At 45.4% G+C, this 19,979-nt stretch overlaps 2 protein-coding genes across 3 annotated transcripts in view; one reads left to right on the plus strand and one right to left on the minus strand.

The window, feature by feature from the left end:
- Positions 1-226: 226 nt before the first annotated feature.
- Positions 227-13,591, plus strand: MVB12A (multivesicular body subunit 12A). The gene is made up of 9 exons (XM_028721160.2): positions 227-492; positions 1,806-1,904; positions 2,415-2,511; positions 5,914-6,040; positions 6,127-6,243; positions 11,996-12,105; positions 12,377-12,441; positions 12,644-12,700; positions 12,839-13,591. The coding sequence occupies exons 1-9, from the start codon at positions 427-429 to the stop codon at positions 12,899-12,901; spliced, it is 801 nt and encodes a 266-aa protein (XP_028576993.2). The 5' UTR covers positions 227-426; the 3' UTR covers positions 12,902-13,591.
- The window catches only part of ATP13A1 (ATPase 13A1), a 34,533-nt gene continuing 27,900 nt past the window's right edge, over positions 13,347-19,979 (minus strand). The window contains exons 21-26 of one of the 2 annotated variants that reach the window (XM_028721159.2): positions 19,681-19,795; positions 18,996-19,192; positions 17,008-17,150; positions 15,511-15,622; positions 14,334-14,477; positions 13,347-13,740 (exon numbers count right to left, since the gene is read on the minus strand). In XM_028721159.2, the coding sequence (XP_028576992.2) occupies positions 13,630-13,740; positions 14,334-14,477; positions 15,511-15,622; positions 17,008-17,150; positions 18,996-19,192; positions 19,681-19,795 (822 nt within the window). In that variant the 3' untranslated portion in view covers positions 13,347-13,629. Of the gene's footprint in view, positions 13,741-14,333; positions 14,478-15,510; positions 15,623-17,007; positions 17,151-18,995; positions 19,193-19,680; positions 19,796-19,979 lie in introns of those variants that run through there. The other variant, XR_013391723.1, reaches the window with a different exon arrangement.

Genomic DNA, 19,979 nt, shown 5'->3' on the forward strand with positions numbered 1-19,979 from the left:
AAGTTCTCCGCGCCGGGATGGGCGGAGCAGCCTCTCATTGGCTGGCCGTGACTCCTCCTCCCGGGACGGAGGACGACGACGAGGCAGGGCGCCTGCGCGCTTCCCTTGCCCGAAATGTCCGGAGGAGAGGGAACTTTCCATTGGCTGCGCCAAGGCGTCCAATCGGAAGAGGCCCGCTGTGAGCGAACAGGCGGACGAGCCAACGGCTTTTTCTTTTGAATCGCGCGGGGGGGGGGGGGGCAGAGCGAGAGGCGCCTCCCGGGACGGACGGACAGACCGACGCCGCTGCGCTCGCTCGCTCGCTCTCTCCGGCGGACGCCCGCGCGGGAGTTGGCGCGCCTCTCTTCTGTTCTACCGAAGGTCGCCGCCGCCGCCGCCGCCGCCTCGCCCTCCGGGGCGGAAGAGCGTCCCGAGGCCGCGGGCGCCATGAGCCCTCCGCTCACCGGCCTGGGGTGGAGCTCCGCCGCCGCGGCCCCCGCGGGATGGACTCCGGTGAGGGACGAGACCCCCCAGGGCGGCCCCGGGTGACCCCGTCCCCCCCCCCCCCGCCGCGCTTCCTCGTCTCCGTCGCTGCCTCAGAGGGGCCGCCGGGTCGCGCGGCCCTGCGCTCTTGGCCGCCCTTCGCCTTCCCGGTGCGGCCCGAAAGGACGTCGAAGCAGAAGTCGGGAGGGAGGCAGGGAGGGAGAGAAAACCACCCTAACGCGCCTTTTACTTTTACCTCCATCTTGAGGTTGGTTAATTCTAGCTAGAGACGCGCCCAAATTTTCAGTACCAGGTGAGCTACAAGGAAGAGCGCCCCGAGGAAATGGAGAAGGCGCTACAGAAGATTGAGAGCCGTCCGTCTGTTGGGCGTCGAGGGAGCAGCCCGAACCCTCTTGGTTTTAGAGATTAAGCTCTGCGTCTTTAGTGAAGAGATAATAGTGGCCTGCTTTGCAGGGCTGTTGTGAGGACCTTTTATAATATAATTCTATACGAAGTGCTTTTGAACAGGAATTCAAAATAATATTGTTCTGCTGGGGGCATCTTGAGGAGCCCAGGGCTGAATGGAGCTTTGGAGTGGGCAGCTGCTAGAGGCCGTACTTAGACGTGACAGTGCTGCTATACTATTTTATACCAATGAATTGCTAGGTCCTCTGGTATTTTAGACTGAATAAGAACCTGAGGCTCCACTATCGGACATTATAGCCCCTCTTTCTAGCATATGTATAGTTCTCTTCTGCATCTCTGCTGGCTATCTTGCAGCCCTGAATACAAAGACCAGGTGAACATAGCTCATCTGTCAACCAAGCTAAGCAGATGATAATTAAAGGTCATCTGACAGTTTGGCAACAGATTCCTGACTTGGTTTCAGTTAGTCAGCAACATGTATGTGCCCTTCAGCATTGTTGCAGTGTTGACGTTTCACTCCACGCACATTGAACTGGTTTGGCTACAGTGTGGCCTGGCTTGTTCATTCAGTAACTTCTTGCTTCCTGGTGTTCTGAGCTGTAGTCCAAAGGTTACAAAACCATGGACTGGTTTGCTTTCTGCCCCACCCACGCCACTGTGTCCATCCTTCACACCTGCTTGTGTCATTGTTCTATTTAATAAGCAGCACCTGTTCTGCAGGAGAGTTCCTGTGGCACAATTTCTTTAAAACATGGCTTTTTAAGGCTCTGTGGATTTATTATTATTGTTATAAGGCTCTGTGGATATTAACTTGCAAAATCTATTTTCTCCCTGTGACCCTTTGTCAAGCAAATAGATCAAGACAGTCCTTTTGCCTGTCGCTTCATAGATGTTTTGATCTCTCCTGCTGTCTCTAGATCACATCCACTGTAGAAGGAGCACCTGCAAACTTTGGAAAGGGATTTGCACAGAAATCTGGTTACTTCCTATGCTCTACATCAGCTATAAACACTGAGGTAAGGAGGATGCCAGGGTTGCGGAGAGAAGCTTGGTGCCAGTAATGTCAGGACTGGTCGTTGTCCTCTTCCGATCACCACACAAACGCTTCTTGTTCTTTTATAACTTTTTATTGTGTATTAACAAACAAGCTTTTAAATGCTCCTTATCTTTAACTATTCTTCCTCAGAGTCACTTATTTCAGATACCTTCTGAGCTCTGCTTCTCCGTGACCAGCCACCTTCAAAATGGCGAAGGTGCGCTTTCCTGCTCTTTTTCCTACTCTCCTGGCTAGAGCTGGCTTGTATCTCCCCTCCTCCCAATCTGAGCTAGAACTGAACCCTGGCCTTTCCTGGGAACAGCCGGTCCCTCCCTCTTGGTCCTCTTGCTCTCTTCTATTAGATTCACTGCTCTCCTCCCCCCCTTGGGGAAAACATTCTCCCTCTGGGAAACTGGAAACTTCTAACTCTAACTCTTCCCTGACAAGTAACTCAGTGCTGCTGGACTTTATGAATTCTGCTTCTTTTCAGAACCCCACAGGAGATGTACTTTATGATGTCATAATCCTGAGTGAGAAAACCCCACTGCCTTACGGATACACTTACGCTAAGGAATTTTTGGATCCCAGTAAGTCTGCCTATTCATTGATACTGTTTTGGTATAAATCTGTTTATAACAACAGGTCTTCAGCACAAACTAACCATGAATAGCTTACATTTCCATGTATGTACCTAAGATACTTTGTGGTCCTGGGCTACAACAGCTATCCTGTAGGGTTAGCTTGTATCCCTTTGACCAGGCATAGGCAAGCTCAGGCCCTCCAGATGTTTGGGATTACAATTCCCATCATCCCTGACCACTGGTCATGTTAGCTAGGGATGATGGGAATTGTAGTCCCAAACATCTGGAGAGCTGGAGTTTGCCTATGCCTGCCTATGACTTATTACATAAGTGTGTGTTGCTGTTATAACAGTGTAACAAAACCTTTGTTGCTTCCCTCTGTGAAGGAGCCTTCCCAGACCTGCTGAAAGGCAGTTATTTAAACTGCTTTAAAAAACATATTTGGACCTGGCCAATATGGCCAACTATTGCCCAGTCTCAAATCTTCCATTCTTGGGCAAGGTGATTGAGCAGGTGGTTGCTGAACAACTCCAGGCACACCTGCAGGATGTGGACCATTTGGTTCCCTTCCAATTCGGATTCAGGCCTCATCATGGGACTGAAACCGCCTTGGTCGACGATCTCTGGCGGGCTAGGGACAAAGGTGAAAGCTGTTTCCTAGTTCTTCTGGTTTTCTGAGCGGCCTTTGATACCATTGACCATGAGATCCTTCTGGACCATGTAGAGGAGCTGGGGGCACTGTTATACAGTGATTCCGCTCCTTCCTCCTGGGCCGTGTTCAGAAAGTGGTGTGGGGGGTTCAGACCCCTGGGCCCTCACTTGTGGGGTGGTGCCTCAGGGTTCCGTCCTCTCCCCCATGCTTTTTAACATCTACATGCAGCCGCTGGGAGAGATTATCAGGGGGTTTGGGCTGGGTGTTCATCAATATGCGGATGATACCCAGCTCTACCTTTCTTTTAAATTGGAACCAGTGAAGGCGGTGAAGGTCCTGTGTGAGTGTCTGGAGGTGGTTGGAGGATGGATGGCGGCTAACAGATTGAGGTTAAATCCTGACAAGACAGAAGTACTGTTTTGCGGGGACAGGAGGCGGGCTGGTGTGGAGGACTCCCTGGTCCTGAATGGGGTAACTGTGCCCCTGAAGGACCAGATGCGTAGCATGGGAGTCATTCTGGACTCACAGCTGTCCACGGAGGCGCAGGTCAATTCTGTGTCCAGGGCAGTTGTCTTCCAGCTCCATCTGGTATGCAGGCTGAAACCCTATCTGCCCGCGGACTGTCTCACCAGAGTGGTGCATGCTCTAGTTATCTCCCGCTTGGAGTACTGCAATGCGTTCTATGTGGGGCTACCTTTGAAGGTGACCCAGAAACTACAACTAATCCAGAATGTGGCAGCTAGACTGGTGACTGGGAGTGGCTGCCGAGATCATATAACACCGGTCTTGAAAGACCTACATTGGCTCCCAGTACGTTTCTGAGCACATTTCAAAGTGTTGGTGCTGACCTTTAAAGCCCTAAATGGCCGTGGTCCAGTATACCTGAAGGAGCATCTCCACCTCAGGTCCAGCTCTGTGGGCCTTCTGGCGGTTCCTTCGCAACGAGAAGCCAGGTTATAGGGAACCAGGCAGAGGGCCTTCTCGGTAGTGGCACCTGCCTTGTGGAACGCCCTCCCACCAGATGTCAAAGAGAAAAACAACTACCAAACTTTTAGAAGGCAGCCCTGTTTAGGGAAGCTTTAAATGTTTAAGTGGCTTTCTGATTGTTGAAGCTATTTTTCTACATCTCTTTTTAAAGCTATTAAGACTTCTGTCTCTTAATAGCTTTGGTCACTTTAGCAGTATCACAGCTTACAGCTTTGAGATAACAAAATTCCATTCCCGTGGATACAGTGTCAGCTAGCAAAGTAGCTTTTAATTTCTTATACACATTTTTGTCAAAGGGGGGGAAATCCACTTAAAGCTTCACAGAGGTTCCCCTTGTCTGTTTAAAACTTTCTCATTTCACACCATAAATCCTGCTTTTTGTCACTTTTTCTCAACGCCTTAAACAGTAGCTTTCTTTCCTTTATTATGAAAAGCAGTTAACTCACCAGGTGTCAGTTTTCACTGACAGACACAGAAACTCTTTTAGGTTGTAAATTATCCCATTCTGAAGAAAATTAAGAACGGGAGGCGTTTGTATGGCTTTGTAGTGTGGTTTGGGCAAGATGATGGTCCTCTGCTTCTAGTCACTTGACCCACAGGGCAGGAAAACAACCCTCTGGCAGAGAGGAAAAACTTTTCAAAGCAAGAGGGTAATCCCTTTATTTCAACTTTTCGGAGGGAAAGCTGCCAGCCAAATGTGCGTGCAATACCTATCTCCATAGGTAAGGAGCCAATGAAAGACCTTCAATCCACCATGACTCCTCCCTTGGAAGTCCATTCCTGTTACAGCTTTGGTTGGTCATTTAGTCCTTTTCTTGATCCTCCATGGGGGAACTTTGTACTGCCTCTCATTTTTTAATTGGTTATGATAATAAGGGATAATGGAACAATTAACCTACTTCTTGAGGATATTTTTCTTTTTTGCCCTCGGGCACAGATGAACTTTACACATGTAAATGGGAACCAAATCATTTTCTCATGTTCCACTTGGCCTTGTGACTGGGAAAAGGTAGAACTGTGTAAGTTTGTTCAGCTTAGTTTTGACTCATATATAGCTGCCCAAACTCAAAACTACTGCATTTGTGAACCTATTATTTATTTAACAATATTTGAATACTGTTTCCTTAGGCTAAGTGGCTGCTATACCTGAAGTATCCCTTAAAGATGCTGACCTTTCTGCTGAGGCAGAAGATGCTATAAATATATTTGATCATAATCTTTGTATATTTCTTTATAAACCCTAATAAAAACATATTTATTTATTTTAAATAATCTAAAAGAAGACACACAGGAAAAGGGAGGAAGAATGTTCATCTCATAATCAAGATATATCAAAAGTTAGGTCTGAGGACTGAATCTGTTCTAAGTTTATTTTGTAATTATTGAAAGTAACCGATTTCCAGCAGATTAAATTACTACAGCATGTTTACCCGTGAGCAGGTATTTCAGGCATCATAAAACTAGCCAAGCACTGTTCTGCGAGAAAGCAAACGGAGCCTGATTTTTCTGATCCTGGAATCTGTGGCTCTTGTCTTAACCTGTGAGAACAAATATGGAAAAACACCTGCTCCACATAAGAACAGTGTTCAAATAAAATCGAGTCGTAATTGCATCTCTCTCTGTGGGGAAGGACTTCTATATGCCATTTGCATATTCTTTTACCTTCCCCTCCACCTTTGGATGCATAAGCCCATCTAAGGAAGGCAAGGTGTTGGTGTTATTCTGATGTCATTTGGGTGTAATCTCCTCTTCCTGCTTCCCTGCTGCAGAAACCTCCCTCTCCAAGAAGAAGAGACTGTGCGTCAAGTTGATTCCATTGACTGCAGCTGAAACAGCTGTGTTTGACATCTTGCTGAGTAGCAAAAATAAAGTGATCCCAAATTATATGCGGATAGGGTGAGGCACTCAATCTATAGTCATTGTTCTCATGTTGTAGCTCCTGGGAGACATGCTTTTGTTCTAACCATATTCTTCTCATCTAGGGAAATGAGTGGATTTGCACTTTGGTGTAAAAAGGAGCACATTCTCAAGCCCAAGCCCCTTCCCAAGCCACGGAAAGTGAGCCTAGAAATGAAGCGCCTTTCATTAGAACCAGATGGGTAAGTTTGGGACTTGCTGTAGATTATGTCCAACTTTTGTCACAAGCACATCATTCTTGATGTTATGTGAGCCACCATGATTTCCCATCTTCACTGGGATAGGCTCTATCCTATAGAAAGTAAAGCGCTAGGCCAGATTCTTGAACCATCCAAATGCCAATTGTTCTCACCTGCTTTTCTCAGTTTATTCATTCACAAAAAGAGATCAACTAAATTGCCAGACCAGATTGCCACCTGTTGGTTCAGGGTGTTTGAGCTTTCGGCACATGCGTTCCAGCTTCCAGGATTCTGTGGGAGGCAAATTGCTGGTGAGGATAAGCATGAACTGTGGGGCAGAGAGCCTGTTACCTCTGTCCCCTTTATTTGCATAGGGTGGGCAGCAGATGGAAATTTTACCAGCACCATAACAACTGTCTTAATGTTTCTAAAACTGGATGTATGGCTTCTTTTATTAACAACAAAAAATAATCTCTGGAAGGAGAGGTGTAGCTGTTAATCTAGTTTTGTGTGTAAACTGAATTGAAACCCCTAATTTACCCATCTTACCATTACAGCTGTCCTGAATCTTTGCCAATAAGTACACGGTACCACTGAATTAGTGGGGCAGACCAGTGACCAATGCTATTTGTTATCCTTTTTTAAGTAGAGCTGATTTATGGTGGTAGAGGCAGGACTATGATGATGGTGATAATATTTATGTAACCCATCTGGCTGGGTTTCCCAACATTGGCTTTTCATCCCACTTTAGCTCATTGACTAAAAATAGTTGGGTGCACTTAGCTTCTGCCCTTATAAATTTATACCCCCGTTTCATTTTGCATTATTACTTTGTTTTTGTTTTTTATAATATTTTTATTAAGTTTTCAACAAAAGTAACAAAAAATAAAAATAAAACACAAACAGTAACAAATGCAATAACATCCATAAACAAAGAAAATTATACAACAACAACAACAACAATCTTTATTACAGTCCAGAGACCCAACAAAACATTACAAATCAATACAGAGTTCATACAGCCTACCTCCAGGTTAATCAAGCATTTTGTTTAGAATATAGGGCTCGTTTGTTCTTGCAACCACCAATAAAAACTTTGCCACTGCCAACGTTCTAGCTTTTGTCCGGTCTTCCAGTAGGAACCTGACATAGTGAGCCTCTGATTTTCCTGGGAAAGGCACCAGCAAGGGTAGTATCAGTTCAGCCCTGGCCTGCTCATACTTCGCACAATGCAACAAAATATGATTTATGGAATCGATGTCTTGAGCACACGAGCAAAGTCTGTCCTGGTCTCGGCCTTTTGGCTAAGATCAAGTGTAGAAAATTATACATAAAACCGTATCAATTCCATAAAGTGGGATTCTCTGAATCCCCTGCCTCCCCTCCCCTCCCCCATTCCTCGTTCGCTACCTTTCTTATCAACTATATTTCATTTCTACTCCAATTTTTTTCTAGCCTCAAATTTCCCATACTATTTCTAAAATTACAAGTGTTCTTAAAATCCTGACAATGTATTTATCAGTTTACAATACTTTTGCAAATACATAATAAACATTTCCCATTATTTTTTAAATTTCCTGTCATCTTGATTTCTGAAGCTTTCCAGTTAGTTTCGCCATTTCAGCATAATCTATTAACTTGGTTTGCCACTCTTCTTTAGATGGGACTGCTTCTTCTTTCCATCTTTGGGCTAACAGCATTTGAGCAGCCTTTCATAGCATACATAAACAATTTTTTTCTGATCTTTTGAAATTTCTGCTCCTACAATACCTAATAGAAAGGCTTCTGGTTTTTTTTAATAAAGGTTATTCTAAACATTTTTTTCCATTTCATTATATATCATTTCCCCCAAATTTTTAACCTTCCTACATTCCCACCACATCTGATAAAACGTACCCTCTTTTTCTTTACATTTCCAACACTTACTAGATCCTGTTCTTTTCATTGCATATTAACAACCAATCTTATAAATGGTTCTATTATTCCTCAGAAGGGACGTGGGCGGCACTGTGGGTTAAACCACAGAGCCTAGGACTTGCCGATCTGAAGGTCGGCGGTTCGAATCCCCCCGATGGGGTGAGCTCCTGTTGCTCGGTCCCTGCTCCTGCCAACCTAGCAGTTCAAAAGCATGTCAAAGTGCAAGTAGATAAATAGGTACCGCTCCAGCGGGAAGGTAAACAGTGTTTCCGTGCACTGCTCTGGTTCACCAGAAGCAGCTTAGTCCTGCTGGCCACATGACCCAGAAGCTCCCTCAACCAGTAAAGCAAGATGAGTGCCGCAACCCCAGAGTCGGCCACGACTGGACCTAATGGTCAGGGGTCCCTTTACCTTTACCTTTTTATTATTCCTCAGAGTCACTTATTTCAGATACCTTCTGAGCTCTGCTTCTCCGTGACCAGCCACCTTCAAAATGGCGAAGGTGCCCTTTCCTACGCTTTCCTGCTCTTTTTCCTACCCTCCTGGCTAGAGCTGGCATGTCTCTCCCCTCCTCCGAATCTGAGCTAGAACTGAACCCTTGCCTTTCCTGGGAACAGCCGGTCCCTCCCTCTTGGTCCTCTTGCTCTCTTCTATTAGATTCACTGCTCTCCTTCCCCCCTTGGGGAATGCTTTCTCCCTCTGAGAAACTGGAAACTTCTAACTCTTAACTCTTCCCTGACATGACCTTCCAGATCCAACAGGTCATCATTTTTAAAAATTATCCAATCCCAGCTCCAGGAAATACAGGATGCCTCCTCTGTCTTTAACATCTATCAATAATTTATGTTTTATTCTTGGTTTCTTCCCTCTCCAGATGAATCTTGAAATATGTCTTTGCCATTCTTTGTAGCAGCTCACATTGCTTATCACCAGGACTATAAATAAATGAAATAAAAACAGCAATTTTGGCAATACGTTCATCTTGATCACTGATATTCTGCCTAGTAATGACAAATTAATCTTTCCCCAGGTTTCCATTTTCCTTTTTATTTCTTTCCATAATTTTTCATAATTATCTTTAAATATATTCTTAGCTGTCAACTGTATTCCCAGGTATTTGACTTTTTAACATATATCTATCTCTGTCTTCTGCTGTATCTCCTTTTTATGTTGTTCTGAAACATTCTTCACAAAGAGTTTGGTCTTATTCTTACTCAGTTTAAAACCTGATAATTGTACAAATTCCTGTATTTTTTCTAATACTTTCAATAATGTATTTATGGGGTCCTCAACCATTATTACAAGGTCACCTGCAAATGCTTTCAACTTGTATGCTTTATTTCCTACTGTTATTCTTCTTATGGTTTCATCTGCTCTTATGTTTCTCACCAGGGCTTCCAATATTAAAATAAACGAAAATGGTGACAAGGGGCATCCTTGTTTTGTCCCTTTCATGATACTACATTTTTCAGTAGTAACATTATTCACAATTAATCTTGCTTGTTGCTCTGAGTAAATTGCATCTATTCCTCTTCTAACCCTTTCTTCTAATTCCATCTTTTCTAAAACCTTATGCATAAATGACCAAGAAATATTATCAAATGCCTTTTCGGCATCAATAAACATGAATGCTGCTTGTTTTTCATTTCTTACTTCCAGGTATTCTGTGACATCAATCATATTCCTTATATTATCCTTCATCTGACGTCCTGGAAGAAATCCTGCCTGGTCCTATATAACAAGATTCCTTTCAATCTATTGGCCATAATATTTTACAAATAATTTATAATCGTTATTTAATAAGGAAATTGACCTATAATTCTTAGTTAATAACAAATCAGTCTCTTGCTTCAGAATTAATGTAATAAAGGCCTCTTTCCAAGTCTCTGATACTTTCCCTACTTTTAAAATTCTGTTCATTAAATTTGGCAATGGTTGCAATAAACAATCCTGTAATTTTTTATAATATTTTGATGTTAATCCATTCTGTCCTGGTGACTTCCCTATCTTTGCTTATTTGATTGCATTGGCTACCTCAGAGATATTTAATAGTGCATTTAATATAATTTTTGTTTAATACAGTGGTACCTCAGGTTACAAACACCTCTGGTTACAAACACTTCATGTTACAGACTCCACTAACCTGGAAGTAGTACCTCAGGTTGAGAACTTTGCCCCAGGATGAGAACAGAAATCATGTGCTGGCAGCGCGTTAGCAGCAGGAGGCCCCATTAGCTAAAGTGGTACCTCAGGTTAAGAACGGGCCTCCAGAACGAATTAAGTTCGTAACCAGAGGCATCACTGTATATAAAACCACTCCTCACTTCTTAGTTTTGTCTGAAGTTATAAATTCCATTCCAATTCTTTTATTTATCAAGACCCTTCTATGTCTCTTGGCCACATGAGTTTCTTGTCAACAAACTATATCTAGATTTTGTTTCAGTATTACGTGTTCAATTTTATTCCTTTTTACTTTGCTATTTAACCCATTTACATTCCAGTTTAATATCTTCCTATCAGCCATTTTAATTGTCAATTATTAACGCCTTGTTTTTTCTTTTCTTTCTTCTTGCTTATCTATACTATGCTTTTCTTCCTCACCTCCTACCACTCCCTCTGGTTCTGTCAACGGTTTAGTCTCTCCTAACTCCTTTCGCTATGTCCTCAAAAATTTCTGGGCCTCTATGTCAGTGAATCTACGTTTCTTGTTTTTGTATGTGAAGGAAATCCCTTCTGGAAATTTCCATCGATACGATATTATGTGGTTTCTCAGGGCATCTGTCAGAAATGTATAATTAATGTGTTTTTTAAGAAGGCATGCAGGAATTTCCTTCAGGATAATAATATTTTTACCTCCAATTTGCAATCTGTTCATATAATTGGTTTGTATTATTCTATCCTTAATAGATCTTGAGTTAAAGGTCACCAGACAATCTCCTGGCAATTTTTTAATCTGCAAATTTTGAATTCACCTGTCAATTGAACCATCCAAGAATTCTTGTTCAATTTGTAGCCATTTTGCTAACACCTCAGTTAAATATTCTCTTAAATCCTGTTTGCCTTCTTCTGGGACACCTCTCAGCCTAAGAACCAATTCCCTCTGTTTCATTTCCAAATTGATTTTTTGCAGGCTTGCATTATCACTGTGTAACAATTTCCTCTGATTGCCATATTGATTTTAACTGTATTTGAATATTTCAAAATATTGATGGTTTTTATAAAGGAACAATAGTAATGCCAGTCAGAAAATTTTAGATGACTAGGTGGAAGCTGACTGCATCGGCACCCCCAAGTTAAGGCAAAGAAGTTGTTTCCCATTCCCTGGAGCCTTCTGTAGGTATATGGTTGTATCCATTGCTACTTCAGCTCAAAAAATCAGGTCCATTAATTTCACTGGGTTTATGCTGAGTTTTTAAGTGAGTTTGCTACAACCCTTAGCCTTTTGTTGTATTAGCCAGTCAGAGCTGGTGACACCCCTCCCCCCCCCGTATGGTGAGCAGCAGCCTTGATTATGACATGCTGTGCTTTGAAGAAGCTGCAGGTATCTCCAAGGCTCAGCACGACAAAGAACCAACCCATGGTCTCATTAGCTGTGGATGGGGGCGCATCCTATCATACTGAGTCACTGCAAGGCTCAGTGAGTGAATCTTGCCAGAATAAAAAAAAAAGGTAATTTGCTGTCTGCATTTGTTCAGAACATGCAACCCCAAACAAATTGGAAAAATACTAGAGAGAAAGCTAGCATAGAAGATGAGAAATCCATTGTGTGGCACACTTGAGAGAGTCTGGCTTGTAATTTATCAGGAGTCTTTAAGAACTTTCTAATCTAACCCTGCAGTGTAGTCCTTCCATCAGAAAAGCCTGTGGTTCCACCTGGTCCCAAAAGGCAACCTACCCTGAAGCGGCATGAGTCTATATATGACACTTCAAACGTCTATGGCATCTCAGGTAGGTATCCAGAGGCACTAAAACTTAGCTTGCTTTGTGTGAGTTGCTTTTTCCTTGAGAGCTCTCTCACGACTTTGCTTAGGAGCAGAGATTGCTACTTTTTCAGAACCTGTCTTGCACAGACTCTTGGGCTGCTCTTGCTTTCATAGGAAAATGGCAAAACAGCATTGTGATCGAGTGGAGCATTTTGCCCTGTAGATGAGGGGTGGCAAATGTTTCCTTGTCCTTTACACTGTCACATGAATAACCTAACTCTTTTTCTCCCTCTTAGCCATGGATGGAGTGCCCTTCACCCTGCACCCCAAGTTTGAGAGCAGCATCTCCAAGGGCACAAATGTAAGAATTAGTCTCGATTCCAAGTGTGTTGTCAGTACTGTAGGATCTTCCTTTAAGGGAAGATGGGAGTGGTAATCAGAACTTGTTTTCCAGAGGTGGTAAGAGTTTTTAGTTGTGCCAATATTGGTTTTGAGGTGAGGTATTGGGAAATTAAGATGTGGTGAGGCAAAAATAATTGCTTTGTTTGCTCCTTATTTTCTAGGCCTATTCTCTCTTTAAAAGCTTGCATATCAAATCTCTTGCCGATATTGAGAAAGAGGTAAGCAGCAGTTGAGGCTTTTCAATGTACTTATTAAGCTGTCCTTAAGAGAAATTTTGAGACTATCATTCCTGTGTTGTCTACTCTAGATAGAGTTGTGTGATGTGATTTATAAAGGCTGTTTTGTTTTGCTTTCAGTACAACTATGGCTTTGTCGTCGAAAGAACTGCTGCTGCTAGACTCCCCCCCAGCATCTCCTAGCATCAGTAATTTGTTTGACAGTGTGCCTTTTTGCTATCGGGACTCCTAGCCCATTCACCACATAGGTGTTCTTTAAAAAAGAAACAACTAGCAGGTGTATTACTTTAGCAGCTCAAGTTTGTAAATATAATCTTGCCTGACGGCAGCTAATGCTACCCCCTGTACTGTATTTCTTGCTGATAAGTATCAAACTTCTGTACAGTGTATATGTTTTACTTTCTATGCAAAGCACTACTTTTATGAGCAGATTTTAGCTTTACCTTTAAAAATATTAATGGCCTTTCTGAGTAGGCTGCCTCGTATATAATGAAAGTATGACTTCCATAGAAATACAACACTAATTTTAACTGAAAGTGAAATGAGAAGACTTCCAGCCCCAAACTCCCAGGATGTTGAATTGGGCACAATAGGAAAGGATTTTACCACAAAGAAAACTCCAGCCATATTTCAAAATGCATTGATTGCCATTTAATTACCAAATCCCATGACCACCTTTTGAGGAGTGTAGGGGTAGTATAAAAGTCAGTAGGTGCTGTCATGTCTGGGAAACAGGTGGAGCTTTGTGTAGCCCCCGGGGCATCGCCTTTGTTGTGGTTTCCAAAACAGCACAATGGGGAAGTCACCTGCCAGTACCAAACTGGAGTAAGAGATGGCTGTCCAAAGAATAAATATTCTTCTTGCAAAACTGTACAGTGGCTGTTCCTTTTTTGGCCAGGGATCTGTTCATTTCAAGAAGGCACTCTGAGCTTTGTGCTGCCAAGAAGAAACTGTAGGATTCTGTCTACAAGTAGGGCAGTGACAAAGTTTGCCAGAAGAACTTGAGTGATCACCATCTTGAACTACAATAGAAGGATAAAAAACCATGAATGTTCCCCAATAGCAACATTTATTCCACTACACTTTTTGGTGACTCGCCAAAAATAATTATCTTGAGCTGAACTGAAATTGTGCCACTACGTAAGGAAGCAACTTAAATAAGCTGGATTTGTGAACATATTCATGACTGCTTGGAAATATTGCATTGAGACCAAGTACAAAGTACATGTTTGCCACTTAATAGCTCACAATAGGGACACCAGTTCTTCAGCTATTGCTGAACTACAACACTGCCAACATCACTATTTTGCGGGGGGGGGGGGGGCACAAAAGCGGTACATGTTCAGTTCTAGTTGTTATTCCTTTTGAGTACAGTTATCAGGTATCACATTTTAAGATATATGCATTTCCTTGAGTCACTCAGGGACGATGAGAGTTGCAGCCAAAACATCCGGAGGGCACCAGGTCAGAGAAGGCTGATCTAGGCTCTCCCTGGTTAAGATGCACACTGCTAGCTACTTGCCAGCTGAACACACATTTCTGAAACTCCCCAGTAGAAAAAACCCCCTAAACACATTCCCCAAGTAAAGACCTAGGAAGGATCCTGCCTACTCACCTCTGTTGGGATGTCTACCAGTCCAAACTGTTCATTGAACTCGGGAGAGGAACCTGTCAAAAGGGCTACAATGGCCAGCCCAGAGAGAATGATGCTCCACAGCAGAGGTTTGTTTTCCCGAAGGCTTTCCATGAATGGATGACCCTTGAGCAACAAAGACAAGGATGGAAAGGGCAGTCAAGAACCAGATTGAAGGTATCACCAACCCAAATACTACCACCCCAAATAGTCGTTTTTTGTCTTCAACATACATGCATCTGGAGACTGGTTGCATGTTGCAGGCCAAAATATCAATGTCTATTGGCTAGCCATTTATTTCATTAGCAAGATTTTTGTGAGGTTGAAGTTGATTTTAATCTCTCCTAGGCTGGGTGGTGGTGGGATTGGAACCAAAGACATGGTCTGCTCAATCCAGGGCCCTGTTGATGGTGGGTAGAAGAGCACTTGCACGCCTGTTCTTTCTTTTTTAAAAAAAACAGCAACCATAACTATTTCCCTCTCATCAGGGAGGAAAATGAATGGTAATAATGCCAGCTCCTGGGCTGAGTTTATTTCTTGGTCCAGGGGCATGTTGGAAGACTGGGAAGGCAATAGATCCTTTGGATTCATTGCCTCCCCCTGGTACATCCACTTTTATTTCCAGGGACAAGAGGGTTGCAGGAAATATGTGTATGTCAGAAAGCAGTCCTGGTATTTATTGGAGCACAGTTGATCTCAAGTAATGGATTTCACAGGACTTAAATGCAAATTTTTGGCTTAAGTAGTTTCCTTTGTACTCAAGCTTATCCCAGCCATATGAGCAATTGCCAAAAAAGGTCTGGCTCTCTTTGAACCTCTCTTCTGCCCCCACCAATAAAATGAAAATATTTAGTACTTCTCATAGTAGGGCACCCTGAAGAACTCAAAGTAGAGCATCAGATCATCTAATCCGCTTGCAACATGCAGACTATTCAAACTAATCTACACAGACAAAGAGTTTCAGTACTTGGCCTGGCAAAACTTTCTAGCACTCCTTGTTCCACATGGCTTCACACTCCCTTTGAGATCCCTGGCCACCAGCATCTTGCAGAATGGCCTTCAAATGGAGAATTAGGCTCCAGCATGACAGGTACCAAGTGAAGCAGGGAAATAAATTACAGCACACCCTAGAGAGCTAAAAAAACTGAGCACACCTCACCTTATAGTTGATGGCAAATGTTGCCATCTGCATGGCCATGGACATGATGTAAACCGTGCTGTTCACCAAACTGGGTTCAAACTCTTTATAGAGATCTACAAAATCATCTTTCCTTAAAAGAAACAGAGAAAGGCCCTTGACAATTTGACTCCTTAAAATTCAAGTTATTGTCCTAGGAAGTGTAGGGTCACATGGTAACCAAACAGCAGCGCCAGCTGGCTACTGAGCCTCCACCTCCCATTTCCTTCCCTGCCTTGACTTGGGACACAGTATTTCTACACTTCTGCTTCTCATTTCCTTGGCTTTTCATTCTTATTTTGTCAGCTCTTGGGTTTCTTGCTATTCCGTTTTCGTCTCCAAACAGAACTATTCTGTCCTTTCTCCCTCTGGTGTGTTGGATGCTGTTCATGGGAAAGACTTGTGGGAGAAGACCAACATTGTTAGAAATAAAACAGAGACCAGCTCCCAGGCCTTCCTCAGCAGTCTCCTTCACCAATTCCCCAGCAGAACAGGTGACTGTGCCCTTTGCCCCCTGAGCGCGCCTGGGCATGCAGCACATCCCCATTTTTAAAACATGTCCTGTCTGACAGTGGCACTGACTCTCTTGGGGAAGGGGAGCGTCCCTATACAGTGCCACTCTGATCACCACTTGATACACAGAGAGAAGGTTTGTGGCAAGTCTGGGGAGGGAGTGGCTATTCTGTAACCATTTTCTGTGTGCCAACAATACACGCCTCCATCGTGGATGAACTATTTACTGGCACCTCCTGCCGCCAGAGGGTGCAGCTGTGGCCCACCTCCGAGAGTGCTCAAGAGTTGAGCAACAGTTGGGCCCAGACCTAGAAGGCTGTTCCTAAGCCTGACAGCTGTTCAACCAACAACACAGTCATCCTTACTGGCGCACAGAGATAGGTGCCAGTTTTATCTTCATCAAGGAGTTTTGGTTGACTTCAGCCCTACATCTGTCCACTCAGACCAGAGGGGTAAACAAGCTCATGAGTTGGCATCCCACCCCCCACCCCCTGCTACTCTAAAAAAACCCAAGGAAATCAAAAACCTGCTTTGTGTAGTAAGACACCTACAAGCATGCTACAAGTCCCAGAACTATCTGGCCACTCCTCAGGAGACTTAATGGAGGACTCCCCTAACCCTTGTGTTCTCCCAGGGGCCGGTTGTGCAAGGTGGAAGGACTGGGGCTGATGGAACCCTTTGGCTATCTCTCCTCCTCCTTTACAGGACCCTTTTCCAGGGCTTCTCTGAGGAAGGACCATGGATGGATGCAAGGGGACAGCTCTGATTGTCCTAGGACAGTGATCGTGTTAACCCACAGTTTCATGGATGTCTCTTGCATTCACACCTGCCCTGGGAAGAGTGTTCATGTTAAGGGAGCAACATTCCTTCTGGCCCATATATTCCAGCCTGCCGATACCAATTCCACTGTGAGCAATATCCTTTCACATTTTCATAGTTCCAAGCTTAAATCCAAGCAGCACTCACTTGGGGTCACTGCGGGCCTGTGCACCTCGATACAGATAAACCAAGCTGACAAAGTGAACCATGAACTGCAGCAGCACTGTAAGAACTGTGTAGAGGTTGAAGATATTAGGGAGTGGACGCTCCCGGGAGAGGGTCTTCAGAGGCTGGAAATAAGAAGAAAAGGGGTCAGGACCAGGCAGCCACAAGCCGCCCTGAATGGCTGGGGCAACCCAATCAGAAGGGTGGGGTACGAATAATAAATGTTATTAGCAGCAGCAGCAGCTGTCCTGGGTTTGTGAGCCAGCTGCATTCTCTTGCAAATATTTGGGAAGCAGTCCATGTTGAACCCTGCACACACCAACCACTTTGGAAAGTGGTCTCAAAGAAAGAAAAAAGTATGTCAATGTGGCAAGGCAGACCAATTTTGAAAGTTGCTTTAAAACAGGGGTGTCAAACTCAAATTCATCGGGGGCCGCATCAGCAGTTTGGTCACCCTCAAAGGGCCGGTTGTATCTGTAGGGAGGGCTGTAGAGCGAGTTTTTCTTTGCTTTGAACTAAAGGCACCCTTTATCAAAGTTATTTTTCCTTAGGCACTGGTGTGTGTTGTCTTGAACCTATACACTATTTAATATACCTATTCCAGTACGATTTTAAATAAGAATAGAAGAAGAAATAATAATGATTTTTTAAAAAGATGACGAGATGGGCTTCCACGCAGACTGGAGCTCCAATGGGGAGGAGACAGGAGCCTGTCCCAACAGAGCAGAGCAGAAGCAAATGTTGCCTCCCCCCGCCCTGCCGCCGCACTCAGGAGTCGGAGGATACGGAGCTGCAGTTTGGACAGCAGCAGTTTCTTCCTTGCAAGGGAGCCCCAGCGGCACTGCGGGTGGCCAGGATGTCCTGCTGGGGCCCCGAGCTGCTGCAGTTGCTCCCGGGGAGGGGGCTATCCGCCAAGCCCTCCGGCCCGGAGAAAGCCGATGTGTTGGCGTGGGGAGGGGGGTGGTGTTTCGTAGCCAGGCTCCCGCAGCCAAGTTGCTGGCAGGCTCCTACTTTGCTACAGCCGCCCAGATGCCGGCGCGGTCCTCTTCGGGGTGGGAGGCGCCCCTGCTTTGCGGTGTGGCACACCGCCCCCCCGCCCGGCTCCCTCCACCCCACTCTGCCCAGCTGAACCGGCAGCAGCTTCGCCTCTCCCAGCCCAGCCAGGGCGAGCCGCCTGCGGCAGGACCTGCGCCGGGTCCCCGCTCTCCACTCGCCTCCGCTGTTCCCTTCCCCGCCTGCCGGCCCCGCTACTTACCCACCAGGGTGACCCCCAGACAGCCCCTGGCCCCACCGCCCGCGCCCCGGCCATCTCCTCGCCAGCTGCAGCGCCGCAGTGGCCTCTTCTTGCGGCCCGAGCGAGTGAGTGAGCGGCGTCCCAAGTGTGGCTCTCGCTCCCTGCCCTCGCTGCCAGCCTCCACGGCTCTCTCGGGCTCCAAAAGTTGCCCCGCGCGCAACCCGCCCCATCAAGCAGCCGCGCCTGGGAGGCTCCGAGGGGCGGAGGCAGCCGGCTCCGAGCTCGGCTTCGCGTGACCGCCTCCTCCGCAGCGAGCCCCGGACTGGACCGAGCGAGCAGAAAGCCTCTTTGCCCGGCCCGCAAGGCAGGTGAAAGTTGCGGGAATGGTCGGTAGGCAGCGCTGACGGGGTGCGTCGGTTGGAGCCCTGTCTGCAAGCAGGCAGGGAAGGCTGTTCGCGTGGGTTACTTTTTAGAAAGGCAGAGAGCCTCCGCCGGAGTGCGGACCCTAAAATCTGGGTTGGGACCAGTAAAAAGGACGAGAGGCTCGCTTCCTCGCCCTTGATGCCATGGGCCACATGACGAGGTCTGGCGGGCCGGATTCGGCCCGCGGACCTTGTGTTTGGCACCCGTGCTTTAAAACATGGAAGGGCTGTAAGGAAAGAGTGCAAATGACGAAAAGGGTAGAACGGCCTTTTCTGGGCAGAGGAAGTGATGGCCGCCTCATCACCTTTCTTACCTTCGACCGGGAGATGAAAAGGAAGCAGCCAGCCAGCAGCAGCCCCTGCAATGTAGCCTGGAAATCACTGAACTTGACCCCTTCCAAGTAAAGGACACTCTGGCTGTAGGCCAAGATTAGTGCGTTCAGAGCCAAGATCTTGAACATCTGGAGCGTGGTGACCAGAGTGCAGCGGCCCTGCTTGATCACATGGCAGACTGGAGGAGCAAATAACATTTTGCTTGCATGAGATGTACTAGTTGCCCTTCCCTCTTAGATCTACACGGCTGGAGTATCTGTGAAGGAAAAGCCCAGAAAGGCTGGCAGAAGGCCAGTTCCAGCCCTGCTCTGGGCACTCAGTCAATGAAACCTTCTATAGTGGATTGGCTTGGGTTGCTCTGGAGGCCACAAACTGGAAATCAAATTAAAAAACTGGGTGGGGCAGGACTCAGAAGAGCTGTTTCATGCTTTCCCAGCCCCTTCCCATACACAGTGCCAGACTAATATTGCACTTCACCTCTTACAGAGCAAACATAAAACGTGCATAGTTTAAAGATTCCAAGTTAGTCACATGCACACAAACAGTGCAAAAAAAGAGGCTCAATGGTTGCATTTACATGCAAAACATGCCTGGAGGTGTCCCCATCCTTCAGAGTTGGTCCAAGTACTTCCTTACCCAAACAAGTTCTCTCCCCTCCCTACTTACTGCACTGAATTGAGGACAGCTTGGAGGTGAAAGGAGCCGCAATGCTGGCATCACCCAACTTCACAATGGGGACTTGCTCCTCCTCCAGATCCTTCAGCACCTGGCTAATTCTCTCCTGTTAGGAAGAAAGGGGGGGACGGGACAGGAGACATGCGGTTTAATCCACAGCAAGGCTATCCTCAGAGATACATTCCAAATGCCAACCTTACAAAGCCAGTCACTAGGAAAAGGAAAGAGGACACGAAGAGGACAGAGTTGCTTGGTTCATGGTCACTGGAATTTTATTATTTTTTAAATCT

The sequence above is a fragment of the Podarcis muralis genome, chromosome 2 (assembly GCF_964188315.1).
Source record: "Podarcis muralis chromosome 2, rPodMur119.hap1.1, whole genome shotgun sequence".
Taxonomy (NCBI): Eukaryota; Metazoa; Chordata; class Lepidosauria; order Squamata; family Lacertidae; genus Podarcis; species Podarcis muralis.